General features: G+C 37.1%; 3 protein-coding genes across 3 annotated transcripts; 1 reads left to right on the top strand and 2 right to left on the bottom strand.

The window, feature by feature from the left end:
* Positions 1–5,637: 5,637 nt before the first annotated feature.
* On the top strand, positions 5,638–7,435 carry LOC113724011 (uncharacterized protein At4g06744-like). Its single transcript, XM_027246965.2, has one exon. It carries the CDS (start codon positions 5,826–5,828, stop codon positions 7,164–7,166), a length of 1,341 nt encoding a protein of 446 aa, XP_027102766.1. The 5' UTR covers positions 5,638–5,825; the 3' UTR covers positions 7,167–7,435.
* Positions 7,436–11,374: 3,939 nt separating this feature from the next.
* LOC113726455 (protein IRX15-LIKE-like) lies at positions 11,375–12,944 on the bottom strand. The gene has a single exon (XM_027250184.2). It carries the CDS (start codon positions 12,657–12,659, stop codon positions 11,682–11,684), a length of 978 nt encoding a protein of 325 aa, XP_027105985.1. The 5' UTR covers positions 12,660–12,944; the 3' UTR covers positions 11,375–11,681.
* Positions 12,945–17,540: 4,596 nt separating this feature from the next.
* On the bottom strand, positions 17,541–19,475 carry LOC113726454 (scopoletin glucosyltransferase-like). Its single transcript, XM_027250183.2, has one exon. It carries the CDS (start codon positions 19,114–19,116, stop codon positions 17,638–17,640), a length of 1,479 nt encoding a protein of 492 aa, XP_027105984.1. The 5' UTR covers positions 19,117–19,475; the 3' UTR covers positions 17,541–17,637.
* Between the last annotated feature and the right edge of the window lie 5,115 nt (positions 19,476–24,590).

The raw sequence follows: 24,590 nt of genomic DNA, 5'->3' as shown, positions 1-24,590 counted from the left end.
TTTTTTAGCTACTAGTTTTTTAATAACTTTAGCTACAGGATTCCAAAAAAACTTATTAAATTTTTTAACCTACACACTTCAAAATATCTAATACACAAAAAACTTCTATCTTTTCTTCTTCTTTCTCCCCCACCCCATCCACCATACCTTCATCGCCGGCCACCACCTCCGCCACCAGCCACCTATTCCGGCGCCGCCGTTCCCTTTTTTTTTTCCTTCCTTTCTCTCTCCCTCTCTCCTTCCCTGAAAACCTCCTCTTCTTTAAAAACCCTGTTCATTATGCGATCTTCATTAGCAGACTGCTAATCAAGAAGTCTTACCATAACCACTATTGCCCCTTCCATCAGTGGTGAAGGGGGTGGCGGGGGGAGGGGGTGGAGGGGAAGGGGTGCACGAGCTAGCCGATTCGGATTGAGAGAAAAACGTATCGCCCACTTCCTACAATCCGGCCGTCCCTGAAGGGCAACGAGGTTTGAACAATTTTGCCTCTTTCGACGAGCCACAGGCTGTTCCGCCTCTTCTCGTTTGGCCAGAGAATCCAGCTATCGTAGTCCTAGCTCTGCCCTGAAGGGAGGCTAGCAGCTATCGAAGCAATGAGTCCCGGCTAGCTTGCTTCCACTGGTGGTGAGCGGGGCTGATTCACTGAGCCTAGCCGCCCGCAATCCGTATGGGACATATTCCTCTGAGCTGGTGAGGGGAGGAAGAAGAGGCAGCGGGGGAAGGGGTGGCGGGCCAGAGGGGGAAGGGGCAGTGGAGGAGGGGGTGGCAGGGCAGAGGGGGTGGCGTGGAGAGGGGAGGGGGAAGGGGCAGAGGGGCGGGGGGAGGGGGTGGCGGGGGGAAGGGTTGGCGTGCAGAGAGGGTGGCAGGGGAAAGGTAGAAGAGAGGAGAAGGGTTGGCGGGAGGGGAAAGGAGGAAGAAGAAGAAGAAAGAGAGGAAAGAAAAGAAAAAGGAAAGAAAGAAAAAGAAAAAGAAAGAGAAAAAGAAAGAGAAAGAAAAAAAAGAAAAAAAAAGAAAAGGAAAAAAAAAAGGTTTTTCGCTCTACAAATTTTTCTACAAAATTTTTCACATTACAAAAATTTCTACAAAATTTTTTCAAAAACTTCTACAGTACACTACAGTAAAGTTTTAGACAAACTCTCAAAAAACTCAGATTCCAAACAGGCCCTAAATTTCCCGAGAAACAGACACATACCGAACACAAGTTGTTTCCAATATTCTGTCCTTCCAAAAATTAAAAAATAAATTAACTTTAGTGGTGACTTGTGATACTAATTTATACGTCTCTTTCTTCTTCCCCCCCTCCCCTTTTCCTTGAAATTTTAGGGTTAACAGCAACATTACTACACTTTAAAGTTCCACAGGACTAGCTAATAGCTAATTTGGGAAAGTACTTTGACAAAACATAAAGATATGTTTTGGTAAACCTGAACTGTTTCAATGGAATGCGGTGTTAGTCTCCTTTTAGATGTCAGATTCAATATTTGAATCATATGGTTGACAGTTGATATGAAAAGATAAAAGAAATACATGTGTTTTTGTGGTACGAAGACAAGGTGCGGTCTTAGTATCCTTTTAGATGTCAGATTCAAGATTTGAATCATATAATTATAAAAAAAAAAAATACATGTATTTTGGTAGTACGAAGACAAATGAGAATAGTTAAGGATTGCTTAACATGATATATTGACTTCCTTCATTGTTAAGTAAACTTTCCCCCTTTTAACATGATAATAGCAACCATAGGAGTGGATTGTCTGTCATTATCACTAATCCTGTAAGAGTCCAATGCATTAGAAACTTTTTTTTTTTCCAAGTTCTATACGAGGGACAGATGTTTCAAGAGATGTTCGGACTCGAATTGGTAAGAAAGCATGACACTAATTCTATTATCTAGCCAACTCAAGGGACTGCGTTAGTAACTTTAATTTCATATTCGTTTTGAAAAGCATAAAAGAGAAGATAAGGGAAGAAGGGGGAAAACAATGCTCCGAGCCCTTACCTTCCATAATATTGTCTCGATTCTGAAAGGAAAACAAAAAAATTGCATTCACCGCCCATGAAATCTGCAATGGAGAGGACTACAACGCAGGAAGATGAATGCTGTAATTAAAGCTCCGGACACTTTCAGTTTGCAGATGGGTGTCATTGAACATTATCCATTCAGTCTTTGAATTAATTATTTTGTGCTGATAGTGTTTTAGTCTACTGCTGGATACGGATAGATATTCATGGTTTCGTGGTTAGATATTATGAACAGACCCCAAAATGGCAAATAATTGCGCCTATTATATGTTTCATAAAATACAAGAAGTTTTTAGTTTTTGGAAGCCATCCATATGCGAACAGTTATATTATGAGTCGCGCTATGAATCTTCTGTCTCATTTTTTATTATATCACTATTTTTCATTCATAAACATCATAATTTATTTTTTTTTATTTTCTTAAAATTTAATAACTATTAATTGAATAATCGTAGGCGGAGCTGTTGGTCATCCAATTGACAAATTATAATTGGTCATTGGGCGGGATTTCTTATGAGTTGCTCAATCATCACCATCAAACTTGCCACTGAATTGATGGTGTAACACCTTATTTTTGTTTAGGAGACCACATGGCCAAAGTGACTGCGGCCTCGTAAGCTCGTGATTCTCGAACTCCTTCGCTATATTGCATTTAGATGCCGGATTTCTATTTTTATGAATTAATAAATGAATCGATGACTTAATTAGATTATAAAAATATTATTGTTAACTTTAAACTTCAAATATACTCTCCACCACTGGTGACTGGTTAAGAGACTTGTTTAGCAAGGGTTGTGTTTGAATAGTGGATTATATGCCCTTTTTTATTTGTTTATATAATTAATATATATTTTAATAATATTTTTATTTGATTTATATTACATCAGAAAAAATATTATAGTGTCTTTCTCAAAAAATTAGTCCAAATAAACTACTATTGAAACAAATCCAAGGTTTATATATATATATATATATATATATATATATATATATATATATATATATATATATATATATATATATATATATTGATGGAACGGTCAAATTATATTACTTTATTTTGTTCTTATTATTTCTAGGAAATAATTGAAGATAGGTGTAGTTAATAGCTGTGCAATAGGGGGGGAGGGTTAGGTTGGATGGTAAGGGGGGAGGGAGTATAAGTGAGAGGTTTCAGGTTCGAGTCCTCCGACTTATACTAAAAAAAAAAAAAAAAAAATTTGCTGTGCAATATTAATTTAGTGCGCTGAAGCCTTTCATTTTTCAGGTCTCAGGTCTATATGTTTGAACGTGACTAAAAAAAAGGTCTATATTGTGCCACACCTCAACCACCAAATATCTCTGTTTTCAAATTCGGACCGGACCGGCCGGTCGAACCGGTTGAACCGGGAACCGGCCAGGTAGCCGGTCCGAGTCACATTAGAAAACCGGAAATTTAAAACCCGGTCAAAGCCGGTCAAAACCGGGTTTGACCGGGTTTGACCGGGAAAAAACCGGTTTTTCCGGTTCAACAGTATTTTTTAAAAAAAAAATTCAAACTTTTTAATATTATGTTTTGACCCCCTAAATTGTTAAAACTTATTGATATACCTCAAATATTTGATACTTTATAAATATTGTCCTAAAATTTGATGTTATTTTTCAATTAAATTCATAATTTTAATTCTAAACTTGTTAATATTTATTAAATAATATAAATTGCTACTTGATTGTTCTAATTTCTTTGTATTTTCTTGTTAAATATATTTGAAACATCAAATATATATGAATATGCCTTTATTAATATCAATATATTATTAGATATTATATATATAACATTTTAATTTTAAAATAATTTTTATTTATGACGTCATCCGGTTCGACCCCTATCGACCCCCGGTCGAACCCATTGACCCCTGACCCCTGACCTCGGCCGAGTCGCTATCCGGTCCGGTTCTGAAAACATAGCCAAATATTCCTTTCGCAGATCTCCTTTTGGGCCTACTTCTCGCAAAACATGTACGTCGTTTTATGATTATTTGCTGTGAACTCTGAGCCCAAAAGGAATAAAAACAACATTGAAGTTCGTAAAATCAGCATTGGCCGTATCTTCAGAAATTGCTTAGACTGCCCCAAAGTTACTTCCTGTTGATAGCCTTTATTAACCCTGTTTGTCGAGTAAGTTTTTTTGAGGATTTATCTAAAATTCATTTGCCAAATAGGGCCTTAGGCTTCACGTTCGATCGATCGAAAGAAAGATGTATACTTGCCGAAGGCACGCCTCATTCTCCACAAAGCTTTGTTCAGATTTGTATACAAGACTCAGGCGGCTTGACGCCATCAAAATTCCATATCTGCAAAAGTGCAGGAAAAGCCGCCTGTTAGCATATGGAATTTCTACAAAGGCATGGTTATTTACATCTGGAAAGCTTATTCTTAACCATAACTTCTACTGGAGGTAGAGCATTGAGCGTAATCAGCAGCAGCATACTAGATAACAAGTGGATGTGTATTCTTCCAATTTCTGGGCAGTGGTAATCAATAATACCAGCTGCTTCCATCCTCTTCCGGTCCCGTTTCATTATACCTTCAATCAACCTCCTCCTGTGCTCCGCTAATGTTCTTTCCTGAGTAAACATGATAGGGCTGTGGGGCGGCTATCCTTAAGCTTTAGATAACATAACCCAGAATTAACGTATGGATTCAAATGTTCCCTCACATCTGGAAAGCAATTATAGTACTAGTAGGAGAACATGGTACCTGTAAATTTTGATATCCTATCCTTGATTCGAAAAGCGTGAATCGTCCTTCCGCTTTTGCAGATTTTCTTGTGATCTTTGGATTCAAGTAACGTGCCTAACACGGAACGTCCTGACCTTGAAAAAACTTGAGCGATCAAATGTGTTCTGGCTGAAAATTCTTATCCCCCCAATTAACTAAAGGCAGTCGCTTAAATGTCGATGTAGCGATCTTTTTATTTGTTCACTGAAACTGAAACTGAAACACGCACACTTCTATTGGTGGATATATTGACCCCTTTTCTCCTTTCCCCCGTCTGCGAATTGTTGGCAGATTAATTTGACTTATTTTTTTTGAAGGTTGGACAAAGTTGCAATTTATTCCCTATTGTTTATTTAATTTTTTTTTACTTTACCCCTTATTCCAATCCAACTCATCAAATTGATCATCAATACATTTGACTTGTTAAAAATGCCCTTATATATATATATATTTGGTATAATCCATAGATATTTGCGTCTGTTTTACAATTTGCGACTAATTCTGTCGAGTCAGGTCGAATCCTTTGCGTTGTCCTTTTCATTTTCACAAGTTTCAAATACGAGACCTCATGATTATGGATGCAAGCCCTTCCGCTTGCACCAACGGTCCAACACCAACACCCTTCAGGTCTTTTATTTATATGGTTTATAAGGAAAGATCACCACGAAAGTCCTTAGGTGTTTGAATAATTGATCTGAGAACTGAGAAGAGACCCCCAGTTCCCCACCACCATCAACCATCAACTAAAGTCCGAGGCTTCAAGCTGTAGAATAATGCAAAGAATCACAAGCCAAACATGTGCAGAGCGAAAAGTTCACCCATTTGAAAATGAAAGGATAACAACTCCCACCTCCGGACACAGCACGTCAAGAAAAAATATCATCCTTTAATCCTGAGTCGCTGCTGTCTGGAGCTTCTTGATAAAGCTGCGACTCCAATATTCCTCCAGCCACCGACATGGCTCAAATACAATTGTGCCAGTCTCTATATAATGATCGACATCCAACTTGGTCAGAATAAGAAACAGAGAGCACTAAGCAAATATGGGCAGCGTTTCCTCCAATGTTGCCATTCTACTCATTATTTTTGAACTCTACACAACATTACTATTATTGCACAATCATTTAGCTAACGCCGATCCAATTGCTAGCAAAGCCAGAGAAACTTTAGAAATAATTATAGGCGGGGGAATAGGGGGTGGTGGTGACAATCCATCGGATGCTCCACCTCCTGATGATGGCCCAAGCTGCCCACCACCGGTTTCTCCCTTCACATTTGAGAGCAAACGCATCGAAATCGTCTACCCGGTGATCCAAAGACTGAAGGCCAAAATCACATGCGACCCTCTTGGCATAACAAAATCTTGGGTTGGCCCTGATATTTGCAACAAGTATCAAGGCTTCCGCTGTGCCACTGTGCCTGACTACGGAGTGAAGGCACTGGCAGATGTACAATTCAACGGCTACAATTTCAGCGGCCCTGACCTCACCCTTGAAGGCTTCATTGACGAGTTACCGGACCTCAGCATCTTCCACGGCAATTCCAATAAATTCGCCGGAAACATCCCAAAGAAATTATCAACCATCAGATACTTGTTCGAACTAGACCTCAGCAACAACAATTTCAACGGTCAGTTCCCTTATGAAGTTCTTGGCGCTACCAAGCTGACTTTCCTGGACCTCAGGTTCAACTCATTTTCTGGAGCGGTTCCACCTCAAGTATTCACCCTAGACCTCGACGTTCTCTTCATCAACAACAACAACTTCGTGCAAAGGCTTCCGGATAACCTCGGCTCGCTACCGGTTCTCTTTTTAACTCTAGCCAATAACAAGCTCACCGGTCCAATTCCTTCCAGCATCGGCAAAGCATCCAAAACCTTAGATGAAGTTATCTTCTTGAACAACCAACTCACTGGCTGTCTCCCGTGCGAAATCGGGCTTCTAAACAAGGCCACGGTTTTCGACGTGAGCAGGAACCTGTTAACCGGTCCAATACCGTGGTCCTTTGCGTGCCTGGCAAAAATGGAGATTTTAAACCTGGCCAAGAATCAGTTCTTTGGGGTCGTTCCCGATCCAATATGTCAGCTGCCGAATTTGGAAAGTTTTGACTTGTCCTCCAATTATTTCACTGGGGTTGGCCCGGAGTGTTGGAAGCTGATTCAGAGGAAAGTGCTGGATGTTACCATGAATTGCATTCCAGGACTTCCCAACCAAAGATCCAAAGCTGAATGTGATGCATTCTTCTGCAAGCCCAGAAGCTGCAGCAACCAGGGGTCCTTGACTTGGGTTCCTTGCAGTAGTAAATACTCTCAACCGGCGACTAGTACTTCTCCGGGCGGACGAGCAGGCATTTCTTACAAAGCCCTGAAGCCGCATCGGCTGTAAGGGGCAGCCGTCTTTGTCCTTGTCGCGGTGGGTCTAAAATTATTGGTACTGTGCCCGCCGAACAACGTCGGGTATAGGGAAATGAATAAATTAGTACCAAAAAAAAGGAACAGAAAAAGATGGTCCACCAGCTTGTACGTACGTGCCTCTATCGTCTTATGTAGTTCCCCTATTATTAGTTTGCTTTAAATGTCTCCAAAATGAAGAACTGCTTGTATTGTCTTGTGTTTTATATATAAATATATATGTAGTCTAGTATGTTAAGGATAGGAGACATGTTGGCTCAAATCTCTCTTTCCCCTGCCTAATTCTTAAATCTTAAAAGTCCCCTCTCCGTTACTAAGGAAATACTCCACTAAGGATAGAGAGTACGTATTTCCAAAAGCTCACCATGCATTGAATTACGTTGACTTGGGAGCCATTAGTTGGCAATTGAGTGTTGGTGACGCAGATCAAAATTAGATCTCGCGAATTGACAAGCACACTTGAAGTTGAAGGATCTAACACCATAGCAGCGTTTGGTTTGATTTGATTTGATTTATAATCCACGTACTTCTGCTCCTATGCTACAAATCAAAGAGTACGAAATCAACTCTAATTTTTGAAATAAAGAAAACAAAAATTAAAGAACCACTTCTAAAGTTAGCTCAGAAGAGTGACTTTTGATTTTTTTTTTTTTTTTGTCAGCAACGATACACTTATACTCTATCTTAATTTAGGGGGAGGGGGAGCTTAAGGAGGTTGTGGTAGGGAACTAGTGGATGTACATATCCAACTAAATTAAGAAAATGCTATGACACAACCCTTTGATTTTTTTCACTGCAGATGAGGTTTAAACTCTCACCTACAGGCCAATGAAGGACTTAAGCCCCTCCCTGATGATCACTGGGCCAATGGCACAGTGGTTGTGTGGTGGCTTTTGATGGGAAATGGAATTTGATTTTTGAATGATCTAATCTCTGTACTGATGCCCAACCCCTCGGCATGTCTTCAATTGGTAACTGAGCCCGAAACCGTTAATAGATACTACGGGCCACGGAAGGACCGTGAACGTGGTATTTGCCATTCTGAATTGGACAACCTCAGCTACTTTGGTTGTGTTGAACCTGTGGTCTAGTCTCCCAATATATTTTGGACTAAAAATCAAATTGGGCCTATAAACAAGAGTACTACATCACTAGAGTGTTATCCCTACCCATTTCATTTATATCGGAAATAAAAAATGACTTATTTTTCTATTCTGAATAATTCTTTCTTTCTTTTTTAAGAGAACATTTCAAACTTTTACAATAAAAGAATGGAGAACGGGAAGAATTTCAGAGTCAAACTAGAAATTTCACCAATCATGAAAAGTTTGAAACTTCTACCCTCACACGAATCATGAAAATTTTGTAGCTAGAGATTATTATTTGATAATACTACCATTTTTTTATGTCCCTATAGTAAAATAGATCCACCGACGGGAGGAGTCGACAGCCTTCTATAGGAAGTTAGGAACTAGGTAGTAGTAGAATAAACCTTCGGGGTAAACAATAATTGTATTGCTTTGGAAGGGTACTCAATTCCTTAATAAAAGAGTCTTGTCGAGAATTACTGCATAATCATGCAAAGCGTAACTACGCAAGTAATGATGTGGAAGTTTCAAATTGGGTTAAATACTAAAAAGTCCATTTATAGTTTGTCAAATGTTCAACTTAATTCTCTATATTTTAAAAATCTACATTCTAGTATCTCCTAGTTTTTTACTAAACCGAAACTTGAATAGAAACAGTTTAAATTAATGGTTTATACGCGAAATGTCAAAATTATCCTTAATAAATAATAGGATTAAATACCATAAAATCCCATGTAATTTGTCAACACATCCAGCTTAACTTCTTATAAATCAAAAATCTATATTTTAGCCCCTTCAGGTAAACCATTTCAATATGTCATTTAACAATCACATTCTTAGCTCTCTAAACCTACATTTTAGCTCCTTGTGATAAACAATCTCAATAGAATCCTTTAACAACTTCAAAAACCTAGATCTTCTTAATAAGTCATTTAGCAACTATGTTCTTAACTTTTTATGGTTCAGAAACCTATACTCCAACCACTAGTTACAAACGATTTTAATAAATCCTTTAATAACTACGTTCTTCTAGTAAGGGAAGTGGATGTGGTAGGAATGTTTGAATATATTAAGAGAAGGCTAATACAATGAATTCAACTTGGTTAAATCCACGAGGGGCTAGAACGTAAATCATTGAACTATATGGAATTAAGTTGAACTTTCAACAAACTATATGGGGGTTTTGCTATGTAATCCTATTACTTATAAAGGACAATTTTGATATTTCACGTGCAACTATTAGTTTAGATGATTTCCATCCAAATTACAATCCAGTTAAAAACAACAATTTCTGTCCAAATTTCATTTCAATTAAAACCAGAAGAGGTTAGAATATAGGTTTTCAAATCATAATGTTAAACATTTGACAAATCACAATGGACTCTTTTTTTTTTTTTTTTTTGGCGTTTAACCCTTTAAAAATTATGGAATCCATGATGAGAGCAGTAGAGATTCGAATAATTTGATACATTGAAATTTGTTTTTTTTTTGTGACCATGGTACTCCTAAGACCATGGATTCCATTACAACTTTGACGTAAACTATGGAAAGTCCATTTTCCTTTAACCCACATCCCCCCAAACCCCCCCCCCCCCCCCCCCCCCCCAAAAAAAAAAAAAAAAACCGCGGTGGTTAGGGCAGGCCGACAGTTTTCCCAGGTGAAAATGCCGAACTGAAATTGAAGGAATTATTAGATGGAAGCCCGGCGAGTCTCCCAACTCAAAGGGCCCAAATCCCATTTATAGATTCTTGTTTCCAGTCAGTGTCGTGTCGGTGACATATTTTATGAGAGCAACCCAAGTACCCAACCCTATTAAATATTAATAATACTAACCAAACATCCTGCGACAGAGGGCGTCCGGTCGTCCTTTTATTTTAGCTCCTCCGACCCCTTCTGCTTCTGCTTCTGGTGGTTGCTGCAAATGGTTTTGTATTTCAATTATCTGTTTAGACTTTAGGCCATTCATTTCATTTTAGTAACAGGTCGCTTTGGGGTGGTGGATGCGTTCAATGCTTCTGATGAGCTTGACTAAAAATAAAATTTTATTTTTTTTTATTTTTAAGTAATAAATTTAATTTGAGAATATGATACTGAAAAACCCGTAAAATATCTTATTGTCTCAAAACTTTTAATTACATTGGACGTTGAATATTATATGGGCACATACATTAATACACGGGTCAACAAGCTTTGATAGAGGTGGGGTGAGGCAGTTGTGGTGTTCTCTTCCCAAATCCCACCGACACGTGCAGTAGCAGCAGTTCTTTTCTCTGCCAGTGGTGGAGTGGTGATGGTGGCCACTCCTCCCGCGTAATGCACGCTAAAGTCACGTGACTCGCGTGATGGGACAGGAGAATATAAAAAAGAAAAGAAAAGAAAAGAAAAGAAAAGAAAAGAGAAGAGAAGAGAAGAGAGTTCTTTCTTTTGTCCCACTAATTACAGCAAGGATTTAACCACCTCCTGCTGCTGCAGGATAGGGCCGAAAGATACGAAAATTTCTGCCGGACTTACTCACGTGAAACCCGCTGACACTCTAATCCAATCCCACGCGTTCTAGAAGTTTCCTCCCCTGCACGCGTGGGAATGCACGCTAGAACCGCCTCGCGTTTTGAATATGCACCCACGCCTGCGATTCTTGGTTTTACACAGGACTTCCATTCCGAATATTCCATTTACATTTCTTTGCTTTTCTTTTCTTTTCTTTCGAATTTTCCCCCTGTTTTCTATTATATTCCATTATTATTAGGATTTGAATCCCGGAGGCATTAAAGAGCTCTACCATTGAAGATGAGGCATTCCTTTTGTAACGTTTGAACATCTTTTAGGATTTTGTAATATCCTGTAGTTAAAAAGTATTACTACTATATATTATAAAACACAAATTTCACCGGCAGAAAAGATAAAGGTCATAAAATCTTCGCAATTCCACAAACAATTTAAGCTTAAATGAGTTCCTAATTTCTCTTAAAAGCTTGCAAAAGTTGGATCAATTTATCAGCATTGAGCTTTGGTCTCAGCTGCAAATGCCCCCAACACGATGGATAAATGCTTTTCGAACTCCACCTAAATCCATTACATATATGTACACGCATAAGCCCAAAAAAAAACATTATTATTATTGGGTTGTAAAGATTTGCCCAGCAAAGCAATGGCAAGACTCAAAAAAAAAAAAAAAATGGAGCCTAAATATCTCCGGTTATTAGCAAAGGAAAAAGTCTTTAGCTTTTCTAAATGCAATCAATATTCACAGTTGAGAGAGTAAAGCAGAACCTATGAGAGTATTAATACAATTTAGTAGAGGAGTAAAATATTTAAGCCCCCAAATTTAAAGAAGAAAAAACCAAAAAAAAAAAAAAAGGTAATTAATTACAACCTTATGTAGAGGAGGAGCAGCAATGACTCAGCTATCTGCCCTGTTCTTCTTGGACGAAGGCGAAGAAGAAGACGACGCTATTGAACCCGAATCCGAACAAAATTGAAACCTTTTATTGGCCTCCGTTTCCCCCACCTGAAAGTGGCCCAGCGCATCAATTGTTTCCACCAAATTTTCCCTGCACAGAAACTCTTCGCTGCAAACCCTTTCCACTTCTCTATTACATTCATGCACGAACACATCCGTCTTTCCAGCGCTGGCCTTCTTACTCCTGGCCAAAACTCCGGCTGTGAATATCGCCGACATCCTCCCCGGAGCCGTCGGCAGAAACCCGAACGGCCCATCTATCAAAATCACGTCCCACGCGACGTCGTATATTTGGTTTGGAAGATCGTTGATCGCCAGCTTACAGTCCGAGAAGAGAAGATTCTGTACGGGCCGGCACTCATTTTTCAGCTGCTCTTTCGAGTACTCCAGCAATTCGTACAGTTCGCTCACCTTCGTCGTGAACTGAACGTCGTACGCTTCGATCTCCGGGTGCCTCTGTTCCAGCCTGGTCACGAAGTAATCGTTATCGCCCACGATCACAGTTCTGCCTTTGTAGTTGAGAGAGTTCCAGAGGAGGGTCTCGTGGGTGAGCCCGAAAACGAGCAAGTTACAGGGGGCGGCGTTGGAGTTGCACCGGCGGAGGACGGCTGCGACGGCGGCGAGCTCCGAGGCGGAGAAGCGGGAACCGACGGCGGAGTAGTTTACGGAGGCGTAGTGGAGGAGGGCGTCGAATACCGGCCTGGGCAAGGGGGCTTTTACGGTGGCTGAGGCGGACGCGGCATTTGCTGCGGCGGCGGTCATGGCGTCTTTGGTGGTGATGAGGGTAAGGGTAAAGGCTAAAGCGACGAGAGAGAGGAAAAGGAGGAGCCAGAGGCGGTGGGAGGCAGCTATGGCTACTCCTTGTTTGTGCAGGGAAGATGGATGAACGAGAATGAGCTTAGCGCTGCTGCTCTTCATCTCTCTTTCAGATTGTTTATTTTTTTTCCCTGCACAGATCTTCGCAGACTTTTAAAAAGTACAATTTATACGTCTGAGCTTTTTCGATTTATTCGTCTGTAATTTTTTTTTTTTTTTTTAAATTCGGCCAGTCTCTTTCGTAGAACGAACAGTGGAGCACCCAAGGAGGGAGAGAGAGCCAGGGAGAGGACTCGTAGTAGTAGTATTAAAGAAGAAGGCACGAGTACCTATGTGAACCGAGAGAAGGAAATTTATTTGAATTTGTAGGAGCGAGGAGAGAAGGATATGTTTTTCAAATTTGGAAATCATTTTTGGATTATAAACGCAATGATTCGGTGGACATAATTATAATATTGGGTACTGGGGATTTTGGGGCCCGAACCGAGTAGTTGGTAAAAAAATACATTTTGACCGCCCAATTGCAACCGTAAAGTCTGTCAAATGCTAGTAAACAGCATGCGCAAATTCGTGTCCGATGGAAGGAAGTCCGTTTAGATTTGGGGGCATGCATCTTGAAATTCCATGATCCGGTCTACATTGATCCTACTTGAATTAGCAGATATTTGACTCTGTCGTCATCACCGGATCTAGATCCGATCTAAATTAGTAGATACGGCTATTTGATTCGTCACATCATATGTGAATCGGAAAAAAAATTATAATGCTCGAATCTATTTAAATTTTATTTTATCTTTCAATTTATAATTCCTTCTATAAAATTTTAAAAATCGGGCGCGGATCACATGTCCAATCGATCCGATCCACATACATGACGTTATCTGAAAATTCTATATAAGTGGATTTGAATACAGATCACACGAAATGATTGAATTGATTTTGCGAGTCGAATCAGTAATTTGATTCACGAATTAAATGTCCGGTCCGTAAACACCCTTAGACTCCAGATTGGGCGAGTACCTCTTTTTCTTTTTTTCCATAAAATGGCATATTCTTTTTTTTTTTGGGGGAGGGGGGGGGGGGTCCGTGAACAGCTAGAGTAACCAAGAATGGTGTCTAACGGAAAGAGAAAGAAGACGCCGTTAGTGGTGGATAAGCTGTTCTGGACATTAGGTAAAAAGTGGGGGGGAAAAGAAAAAAGACCTTGGAAGACAGAGAAGGAGACAGGAATCAGTAGCAAATCATTGGGGCCGTTGGGGACGGTAGTAAAGTGATTTACGGCCTTAATTTGAGGGAGCCCTCTGCTGCTGGGTCGAAGCGGGCTGATCATTAATTTTTACTCCCTTCCTTTTTTTTTTATAACTGACGTTTAAAATTTTGCACACCAATTAAAAAAAATTTTCATTGCTTAAATCTGTACGCTATTTTTCTTTTGTACCCTTATTAATTATCCAATTCACCCATATTTTCTCTCACTAGAGTACTAAATAGTGCTGTTTTACTAGACCAAAAGCAATGCAAACTAACTCCCACCAAATTAGAGTAGTAATTAAGAACCCTGTATTGGAAAAGAGAGATAAAAGAGTTAAATTGTGAAAAAATAATTAATACTGTATGGAGATAATAAAACGACAAATAAAAGTACATCAGAACAAATTTCTTAAACGGCAGTTATAAAAAAAGGGAGGGAGTATTTATTTAAAGCTACCGGTTGAAGTGGTGCAATAACTTCAAGCTGATTTCCCAAGTTCTCAATCCACTAATACCTATCATTTTCATAATTTGTCTGAATTTGGCAGAGTGTAATAGGGGATCGGGTTTTGATACTACTGCTATTATACTACTGATACTAGTAGTAGTAGTAGTAGTACTATTTTAGATCAGATTTTCGTACTTGGTAATTTTGGAAATACTTTTAGTGCTTACGACAAATTAATTAATATTACCTTGTACGTACCCATGTTCCATGTCAATGTCATGCTCGTACTACACCCAGGTTTCCTTTTGGGTCCCAGCACTCGGCCTTCTGCTCCTAACATATTAAATTGATGATGATCTAGATGCTAAATTGACTGTTAAGGTAAAAAGCAGGACGGACTTGTTAATATGCTCAGATTTTCCACGTGAAATCTGATGAGCTTTGCTGAATTAAGTCACGTTCAAATATTAGTTAGTTATCCTATGATGGATATTATCTGTAACTTACTAAAAAAGTTTTTGACTCCTAGGATTGCATTTTTTGTTTTCCTTTTTCTTGTATTACGAAAGATGCATTAGCTAGCTGGATCCGTCTCAAATCTCAACAGCTAGTTGTCGTTTTTTTTTTTTTCCTCCTTTTGTCTATTGGCAATTCATTTTTCAATATTAATGTTCTGCAGGTTGCAGTATAGTCATCGTTTACATTTTCTGTGAATATATATTTTTACATCAGATCAGTACAATATGTTTTTATACAAAATTCGTAGAAACAGCAATACGAACGGGTTGAATTTTCGGCCACTAGCTCTGAGGAACGTCGGGATTTCCCTGGTCACAAAAAAAAAAAATCAATCAATTAAAATAATGGCATGCAATGAAATGTGGCCAACTGTCATGGGTTGAGAAAAATGATTAATTAAGAAGCAAAAGTCTAATTGCGCTGTTACGAGTCAATTAAAGGCGCGATAGCAGCTGAGCGAAAGGGACCAACAAAGAGCAAAAGCGAAGGCTGTCAAAGGGGGGCATGCCAAAGTTCCGACCCGCACCGCACTTAACGGACGGCCATTCCCAGGTATCTGGATTTTTAGGCTTCAAACTTAGAAGACACGACACCACCCCCTCTGTTTGTTTTTAATCTTCATGCTAGCAATTATCCACTTTATTTACTTGTGTCTCCTCTGATTTTCCAGAGTCAGGTCTAAGTAACCAAATAATCATATTACCATTTGAACTAGTTTAGAACCTTATATATCTTGCATAACAAAATCCAGTAACAACTCTTTATCATATCATATGCTCACCCGACTAGTCTGCCTTTTCAACACAAAATAATTGAGGTATCCGGCATCCACTTTGTCATATCATATGCCCAGCCAAAAGATAAGCCTGAAATTTTGGATCAAGGCGAGTGGCAGTGGGGGGTAGGCAAGCGTCTCACTTTTTATTATATTTATTATATTGCTATTTCTCCTTTACAAACATCATGTTTTAATTCCTTTTTATTTTCTTATGATCCAATAACTATTAATTACGTAAAAAATAAATACAAAAATTTCAAAAAACTAATATATAATAGAAAATTAAAAAATACAGCAGAAAATTCATAAAAAACCTCATTTTTTATGCATTTTGATTTTTTGAGTTTGTTAAATTTTGTGTATTACTCAATTAATAGTTATTGGATCATAAGGAAATAAAAAAGAATTAAAACATGATATTTGTGAAGGAGAAATAACAATATAATAAAAAATGGGACGGAGAGTGGCACAGAGTATGAGATAGAAGGTCCGTTGCGGCAAGAAAAGGAAAAAGAAAGTGCAAACGCATTACCCAACCAGACATAACTTTTGGAAATAGTTAGTAGTAATCCCCAGTCTCACAGTCTATTTTTTTGATTAGGAGAAGTGCTTTTCCCAAACCCTATACTGACTAATTGCTCTTATCAAAAGTACTGATAAAGTTAGTCCCCACTCTAATGCTTTTTTTTTTTTTTTTTTGCCTTGGTGAGCTGGACGCTCAACAAGGCAGCTCCACCAGTTTATCCCTTTTTACTTCTTTCTTCTTACTGTACTACATTCTGCTTCACAAAGTAATGAAAATTTCATCTTCCAATTTGTTAGTAACTTCACATGACAACTTGTTATGCTATGCTCTTAATTCTTTTCTGTTTCTCTGAGCACTTTCACAAAAATGTCATGCTGCAGAAACTTATACTTGACTAACAAAATAATTGTTAGGTTTTGAGGGGTTGGGACAAAGAAATGAAAATAAGAAACACAACAATTATCAGCTTGATTGTGCATATTGTCGTCCCCTTTTAAAACAAAACGTTGAACCCTGTTTGTTTATCTCACTCCCCAGCCACCACCACCACCAAAAAAAAAAAAAGTTTTTTTTAAAAAAAGAAGAAAAAGTATGTGCTGTGTCTTGATGTTTGCTTTGATTGAAATCTTTTTGACCTATTGGAGGAGTTTCAATCAAGGAATTATGATGGTGAAAATGATAACGATTTTGCCTTAAGGACTGTATCTTTGTGCTTTTAAATCAAATGGGGTGAGGTGATGTGAAAAGCACATTTCATTTAGCTATGACTGATCAAGGAAGGGGGGGGGGGGGGGTTGGCCGGCTGGCTGCTTTATTACAGGCTAATGACGAAATTCAACAACAAAACTTTAAGAGTAGCATATTAATCATACTTTTGCTTCAATAAACAAAATTATTTTAAACGGAAGGGAAAACCCATTAATTTTACTAACCTATATAGCTTTAGCGTAGCAGTAGTATATCATGTGACAAGCCATTTCCATATGAATATCGTTGATTCAGGGACGGTTTAGGGATAAACCCGAGTTACAGGACTATCCTTCGATTGGACCACTACTACCCTAATCTTCTTCTTGTGACATCTTTTCTAAGTAGTAATTAACTAGGCCAAAAATGGAATCTGTCATGAATCCACGAAGCAACGACATCCCGCGGACTCTTGACAGTACCCAATGGTAGGTTCCAGTTTTCAAGATGCAATATATGTCCAACAGCCAAGCCCAGCAGACATTCTGTTTCACAAATCACGAAGAAGCCCAACACGCTCGGCAACTTGTTGGGCTTTAAAAGTCCATTGTGACACGCTGGCATTTAACATTCGCGCACGTTTTGGACTTCTGGAGCTCCACTTATTGAAGTATTACAAAAAAAAAAAAAGTAAAAAAAAAAAAAGTGATTGAAGAAAAAGTTGAAAGAATTAGGAAAGGGTACACAAACGGTTCAGTCTGTCGCCACAAAGCCTTGGCTCCAATAATTAATAAGTAATATATATCATGGACTGAAACATGATAGCACTTGAAAAAGAAAAAAAGAAGAAGAAATAAAACAATAATGCATATTAAGTCAAAATATTTGCCCCCTCGCTTAGACTTGGTTTCTTGCTTGCATGATGGTACGTGCTCAGTTCTTCCACGAGAGTATTGAAATCAGAATAAGAAGATCCACCTTCTTCCAGTGCCTTCCTAGCTTTTTCTTTTAGGGCTTTTGCTCGACCTCTGATGTTGAGGGCTTCTTCTCCATCCATAATACGATCCACTGCCTTGGTTAAAGCTTCTGCACTTATGATTTGAGTCGTGCGCCTGCTCCATTGCTGAGCCCCGACGCCAACACCAATTTTCAAGACATTCGTCAGCAATTTTTCATTGAAAAACTGCTCCGCAAACAAGGGCCATGTAACCATTGGCACACCGCAAGATACGCCCTCCAGAGTTGAATTCCATCCACAGTGAGTCACAAATGCTCCCACAGCTTCGTGCCCAAGAATCAAGAGCTGAGGTGCCCACCCTTTTATAATTAAGCCCGTTTCTTTCGTTCTCTCCTCGAATCCTTCAGGAAACCATCTCTTGCTATCTTCCTCGTCCACGCAATTTCTTACTACCCAAATGAATTGTTGGCCAGAGGCCTCAAGACCCTTGGCAATTTCATGTAATTGAGCAGCGTTGAAGTTGGACATGCTCCCAAAACAGACGTAGACAACTGAATTGGGTTTTTGCTTATCGAGCCACTCCAGACACTGAAGTTGATCAATAGCTGATTTCTTGCCCCTCTCAGCTTTGTCTTCAGCTTCCTTGTTTATGAGCACGAAAGGGCCAACATGCCAAGCCCTTCTTCCCAATTTCTTGGTGTAGTGCTCAGCATAATCAGGTTCAAGCTCATAGAAACTGTTGACAATAACACCGTAGCTCCTCAATTCTGATTCCTTGACTTGTTCCAGCATCTTTGTGAACTCGTTTTCAACCTCCTGCCGCTCGTAGGTCGATACTTGTCCTCTGGTTATATAAATGTCGTGAGGAAGATCAGGTATAACAAAGGGCTCATCGTCAGAGGAAACATTCCGGTAAGGCTTATTCCGCCAGACGCTCTCAGAAGCGGACATTGCAAAAGAACTCGATCCATGAAAAAGCAATCTTGGGATGCCATATTTGGCCGCAGAATCAGTTGCCCAGGGGAAGAAAAAGTCGGCAACGAGGCAATGCGGGCGGCATTCTTGCAAGAGTTGCTCCACGGGTTCTTGGAGCAGGCGGGTTGCCAAGAAGAAATTGGGGAGCATGTCATCGGATATCAATTGGTCAGCGCTCTCTGTTCCTTCCGGCAAGCCAGCTTCCACGGCTGGGAATTTGACAACACGAATGGATATGTCGAACCCCAGCTGTTTACATTTCTCTATCGCTTTGTTAAAAACTGGGGCATGCAGAGGAGTGGTGATGACGGTGGCTTTGGCCCCGCGAGAACTAAAGACTTTGGCCATGTCTAAGGTTGGTAGCATATGGCCATGAGCAAAGAAGGGGAAGAAGAATACATGCAGCTGGTGAACCATTTTTGCCTCTGATTTGAGGTATGGAATTAAGAAATAGACGCCGCAGGGGAGTTTTTTTTTTTTCAGACAGTAAGAAAGAATTCGGTTGAGCTAATTCCTGATGCGATTATTGACTGACGAAGTAATAATGTAAGTATATATAAATCCAGCGAGCTCCTCTTATTGAGAGTGGTTTAAGAAACTTTCTGGGAAGCAGAGGAAAGCCACACAATTTTGGCTTGTTCAAACGTAGATCGTGTTCGAACGACTTTTGAGTTTTGACTCCGCAACTGCGGGCTGGATACGCCTTCCTCTCTAGTCTCTGCCCTTTGAAATGCAGGGAGGATGAATTGGACTTGAAGCCTTTGGGGTTTTGGCAAAGTCTCATTTGTTACCCCTTCAGCATGAGAAAGGTTTTATCCAAATCCCTTTGGCATTATTATATTAGTAGTATTATTTTGTTACTCTTTTTTTTTTTATCGAGATTTTTGAAATTAATTAATTAAATTTATTTTCAAATTTTACTCGAAAAGCCAGAACTTGCCTACATAGCATTATTTTGTTACTCGCAGTTCATATTTTCCGTGCATTCTAGAAGTGTGAGGAATTGGTTGACCGGATCTTCACAGGTTATCCGACCTGACATGCAGTCCAACTCATGCATCTAATCACTTTTCTTGTCCAACACGAACGTACTGTCCACGATGTGTGCGTATTGAAGAGAGAAAGGACAGGACGCCGGACGGCAGCCTGGGCAACTCCTTAGTCATTATTAATTGATTGCTGAAATAATCCCTTTCGTCACTCAAATTGCTGTGGTAAACGGTCCACCATCCACGTTGCATCCCAACTAGTATTTTCCACCAAAATTAAGCCCACGTCACGTTTAAATGGAAAATGTTCAGGCGTCGACTCTGTCTCTCCCAAGAAGAAATCAACTTACCAAATGGCGTAGTACTCCATCGAAAGTAAATCGTGGTGTGGGGTATGCCGCCATCATTTTTTTAACTGAAACTGAGTGATCCAAATCATAAATGTGTCTTCTTTTTTTTTTTTTGTCTTTGAGTGTATAATTGGCGCACTTAAAACCTACGACACTACACATCTCTATAATACAGCTGAGCTGACTACTTGTCTAAGCCTTTTGTTTAAGGGCATGGATTTTAAAAGTAAATACGAGGTTGAAAATTGTAATACGGGTAAATTGATGAGCTGAACAGAGCTCCCCATTTGCGACCTCACCCCAACTCTCCTGCTCCTCCTTGGTTGGCCATTTTTAGACTGGCAACATTGCCAAGACTAAGGGATGTATTTGGATGAAAATTATTTATCTGCATCATAAATATATTTTTTAATATATATATATTTTTTTATTTTTTAATTAATTTTTTTAGCATATATACATCACATGATAAAAAAGAATTCTATAGTAATTGTTTCAAATAAACTCCGATCCAATTCCAAATGTTTTCCTGTCAGAAAAAATTTTTGTAAAAAAATCTAAAACTGCCACCAGAAAACTCAAACTATAATGCAAACATCAAATTTTTTCGCTATCCACATTATTTTTAGGATTAAGTTTTTATTCACTATCAATGTAATGAATTTTTATACTACTATGTGTAGATATGTGCCGTTTATATAAAATGTGAATTTCAAATTTAAAATTAGATCACATGGCACACATCTACGCCTACTTATGTATACACTGACTGTATATAAAAAAATATATATCTTTTTTTTATGCATATATATCTTTTTTAGACACGTAATTTCAAGCACGCATGAGCAACACAAACAAACTTTTTTTTGTTTTATTTTTTTTATTCACCCCTTCCTGCACCATTTTCCAGCTAATACACACAAAATTGAATTTTAAACCTGAAAAACACAAATACACACTTTCTACAGTCAATTCATAATAGTAAAATTTAAAAAAAAAATTTTGTTCCAAACTATTCGCATTATGATTAAGTCGCAAACGGGGGGCTGATAACATGCAATTCACTAATGTTTCTTTTTTGAGGGTACAATTAGACTAGATTGACATCAAACATGACGGCTCAAAATTTCACATCACAAGTTATGATTTGTACTCCCTTCCAAGCCATGCGCCAGCTATTCCTAAATCAACACTGGGAGTCCAAGTCGAGCCATAAAAAGTAATTACGTAATCCCTTACGTAACTTGGTTTGCTCATCCATTACCCAATCTATGTCTTCCCCAATTATAGCCCACCAATTTTGGTTTCTACTGCATAATTCCAAATTGACGCAACGAAGTGTCAAGTGTGTCATTTACTTTTTTTTCAAGACGTTTTACTTACAATTTCTCTTACCTTATCATTTAGTACAATCTTTCCATGTATCCTTTTCTTTTCTAATTTATTAGGAAAAATTAAGTTCATATTGTTTTTATGAGTCTTATCATCCAGATACGAGTCACAAAAGCATAAGCTAGGTTTCAATGTTGTTTGACACCAAATATTTACCCTAAGCAAGTACTATTTGGTCTTTTTCTCTGGAGTGCATTACAGAATAATTGGAATACCTTTTGAGTTTGATTACCTAGTAAAAACTTGGGTTAATAACACTTTGCCCCCTGAACTTAGGGAATAGTTACACTTTACCCTCCTCAACTTTACATATATACATTTTGCTCCCATAAAGACTAGTCAAAGTTAAAATTAAAAAAAGTGCGCGTAATGACTTATTATCCATTTATTGCTAAAAAATATACATATTATCTACTGTATCAGTTATACAACAATATTAACTAAAAAAAAAACTAAATAAAGTTTAAATTTATTTTGTATCCTTAAAATTTTTTTGTCAATTACTATTCACTTTTATATATGCTTTGTTCAATTTATTATAATTTAAGTAAAAAAAGAATAAATAACACAATACTAAAATAAACATGCATACCAACTTTCTTTTTGAAAAAAGAGGTAATACTAAACTTTTTTTTTTGTGTAAAAGGTAGTTTTTTTATTATTTAGTTTATGTGAACATTTAGGCTAAAACTATTCCCTAAGTTTAAAATTTGATTTAATCTCAATTTTTCATCTCTAAGTTTGAAAATGATATGTATCAATCAATTTTAGCAAATTTGATTAAGAATTTCATACTGGAATAATATAAACAAAAAACTAAAAAATGATATTAGTCTAAAATTAAAATAAATTAAAATGAGTTTAAAATTAGTTTGATACTAGTGTGAATATTCGTGCTACACACGGTGCTGACATTATTGAAAAAATGAAAATAAAATGGTGAATTAAAAAAGGTTAAAAAATTGTACCAACACAATTAAAATATAATATCTGTCTAACAATAGTTTGAAATATGATAGAATGTGTATATTATTCAAAAATTATCTTTTTCAGAAGATAGATCTTGAAAAAATAATAGAAATTTATATTAGAAAATGAATGATATATGAATAAAAATGAATGTAATTAAATGTTGTTAAAATAAAATACTTACAAATATGATGAATTCGATTTGATAATCTTGCATGAAGGTGTGAACACTCTTCACACCAATCAATTTTTAGTACGAAAATCAAAATTGGTGATTTAATTAATTCTATTGAATTTTGTGGAATGGGGTACTACAAATGAAAATGCACGATATGTGCATAAATTAATTCGTTGGTTGAACAACCTATCACCATTGTTCTAAGAATTAAGTAAGTGCGAAATTCAAAATTAGTATTTTTTTACATAGTTTATAAAAAGCATTATAAAAATAAACATATATAAAAAAATTCTACATTCCTTTGTAATTTTCTGAGATAAGAAGCATTACAATCAATATGAATTGTGCATATCTGTCATATATATTAAGATGCATGTTACCATTGGAATCTTTGATTTGTATGTTAACATTGTATCTGTTTGACAAATAAAATGTTATATACAATACAAAAAAATTTATTGAAATTAAAGGTTCATAAAATTAATTACCTAACAACAGTATCGACCATGTCATTACAATGCATACACACTGTTTTTGAAAAAACGACCTTCACATAGTTATCCACGATTTTTGCATAACTCATAGAGCGTGTTTTCTATGTTGATACTCTGAATGTAAGCAAGTATTCGAAAATATTTAACCTAGTAAAAATGAAAGTAGGTATAGGTTATGATTATAAATTTAAAAAATTTGTGCAGTAATTAAATTAAATAGAGTAAATTTACCGTACGCATGATTGTATATTTGGATATCCATATTCTCTTTAAATTTGCTATCAACAATGCCTGTGATGTTGTAAAATTATTTGATTTCAACCACGTAACTAATTTTTGAGCACATGTATCATTCTCAAACCTACAAGTTTTTGAAATATATGTTGATAAGAGTATGAAACAACATTAAAAGTTTGATGTAGTGTTACTGATGGAACTCGCCAACTACGCAGGTATCGAGCAAAATCTAAATTGTGATTGATATACAATTTGCTAACTTCGATTGTACAAAGTGATGGTCTTGCATAGTATGATTATATTCGTTAAAAAACTATTCAAATTATATAGAGTATAAGTAAAAGTATTTGATTTACCTCTGAAATTTCGTACCCAAATATCACATGCTAGTAAAATATTATTTTTTGTAACAGATTTATATTATAGGATTTGTAATATATTAAATAACTTGATACTCAAATCACCGATAAGACAAAGTTTGTCTAAATAAACTTTACAGTGTCTTAACTCCTTGCAAAAAAAAAAAAAAAACTAAATAGTCCTAATTGGCATTGCAAGTTACGGTAACGTGTCAGTGCCATCTAGGTCTAATTTTTTTTTGGATCAAAATATAGTCCTAATTGGTTCTGCTGTTTCTTGATCATGTTGTATGCTTGCGAATTAAAATTGTATTAAAACAGCATGTGAATGTGCATTTGTCTTTAATTAAGGAGTAAAAAGAATTTAAAATATAAATAACAAACTATAAACGGTTTATGAAATAGATTATGGAAAAGTTTTAAATTTTAAATTTGACTGGTGATAGGGTTGGTTATAACCCACTATTTTTTATGTATTAAAATAAATACAAAAATCTATAACCCATTACTTGTTACATTCTTGGGATTTTTTTTAGGGTTAAATATAGTAAATCCCTTAACTTTACATTTAACTGCACTTTATCCTCTCAACTTTACATTTAGTTACACATTTGTGATTTTTTTTTAAACATGATTGTAATTTACAAAGCTCATTTGTAGGGGTGATTATAGGGTTAGTGTGGTGACAAATATTTCTTAATTATAAAAATGTAACATTGTATTAAAATAACATACGAATGAGCATTTGTCTTCAATTAATGAGTAAAAAGGATTTAAAATATAAATAACAAACTATAAATGGTTTATGAAGTAGATAATGGGAATGTTTTAAATTTTAAATTTGATTGGTGATACGGTTGATTATAACCCATTATTTTTTATATATTAAAATAAATACAAAAATTTAGAAAAAAATGAAAAGT

This window comes from Coffea arabica, chromosome 2c, assembly GCF_036785885.1.
Source record: "Coffea arabica cultivar ET-39 chromosome 2c, Coffea Arabica ET-39 HiFi, whole genome shotgun sequence".
In the NCBI taxonomy this organism is placed as follows: domain Eukaryota; kingdom Viridiplantae; phylum Streptophyta; class Magnoliopsida; order Gentianales; family Rubiaceae; genus Coffea; species Coffea arabica.
The sequence above is the reverse complement of the archived record's forward strand: the minus strand, read 5'-3'. Positions and strand labels throughout refer to the sequence as shown.

Coding starts and splice junctions, on each gene's coding strand:
- LOC113726454 (XM_027250183.2), bottom strand. CDS start 19,116: ATGGTTCACCAGCTGCATGTATTCTTCTTCCCCTTCTTTGCTCATGGC.
- LOC113726455 (XM_027250184.2), bottom strand. CDS start 12,659: ATGAAGAGCAGCAGCGCTAAGCTCATTCTCGTTCATCCATCTTCCCTG.
- LOC113724011 (XM_027246965.2), top strand. CDS start 5,826: ATGGGCAGCGTTTCCTCCAATGTTGCCATTCTACTCATTATTTTTGAA.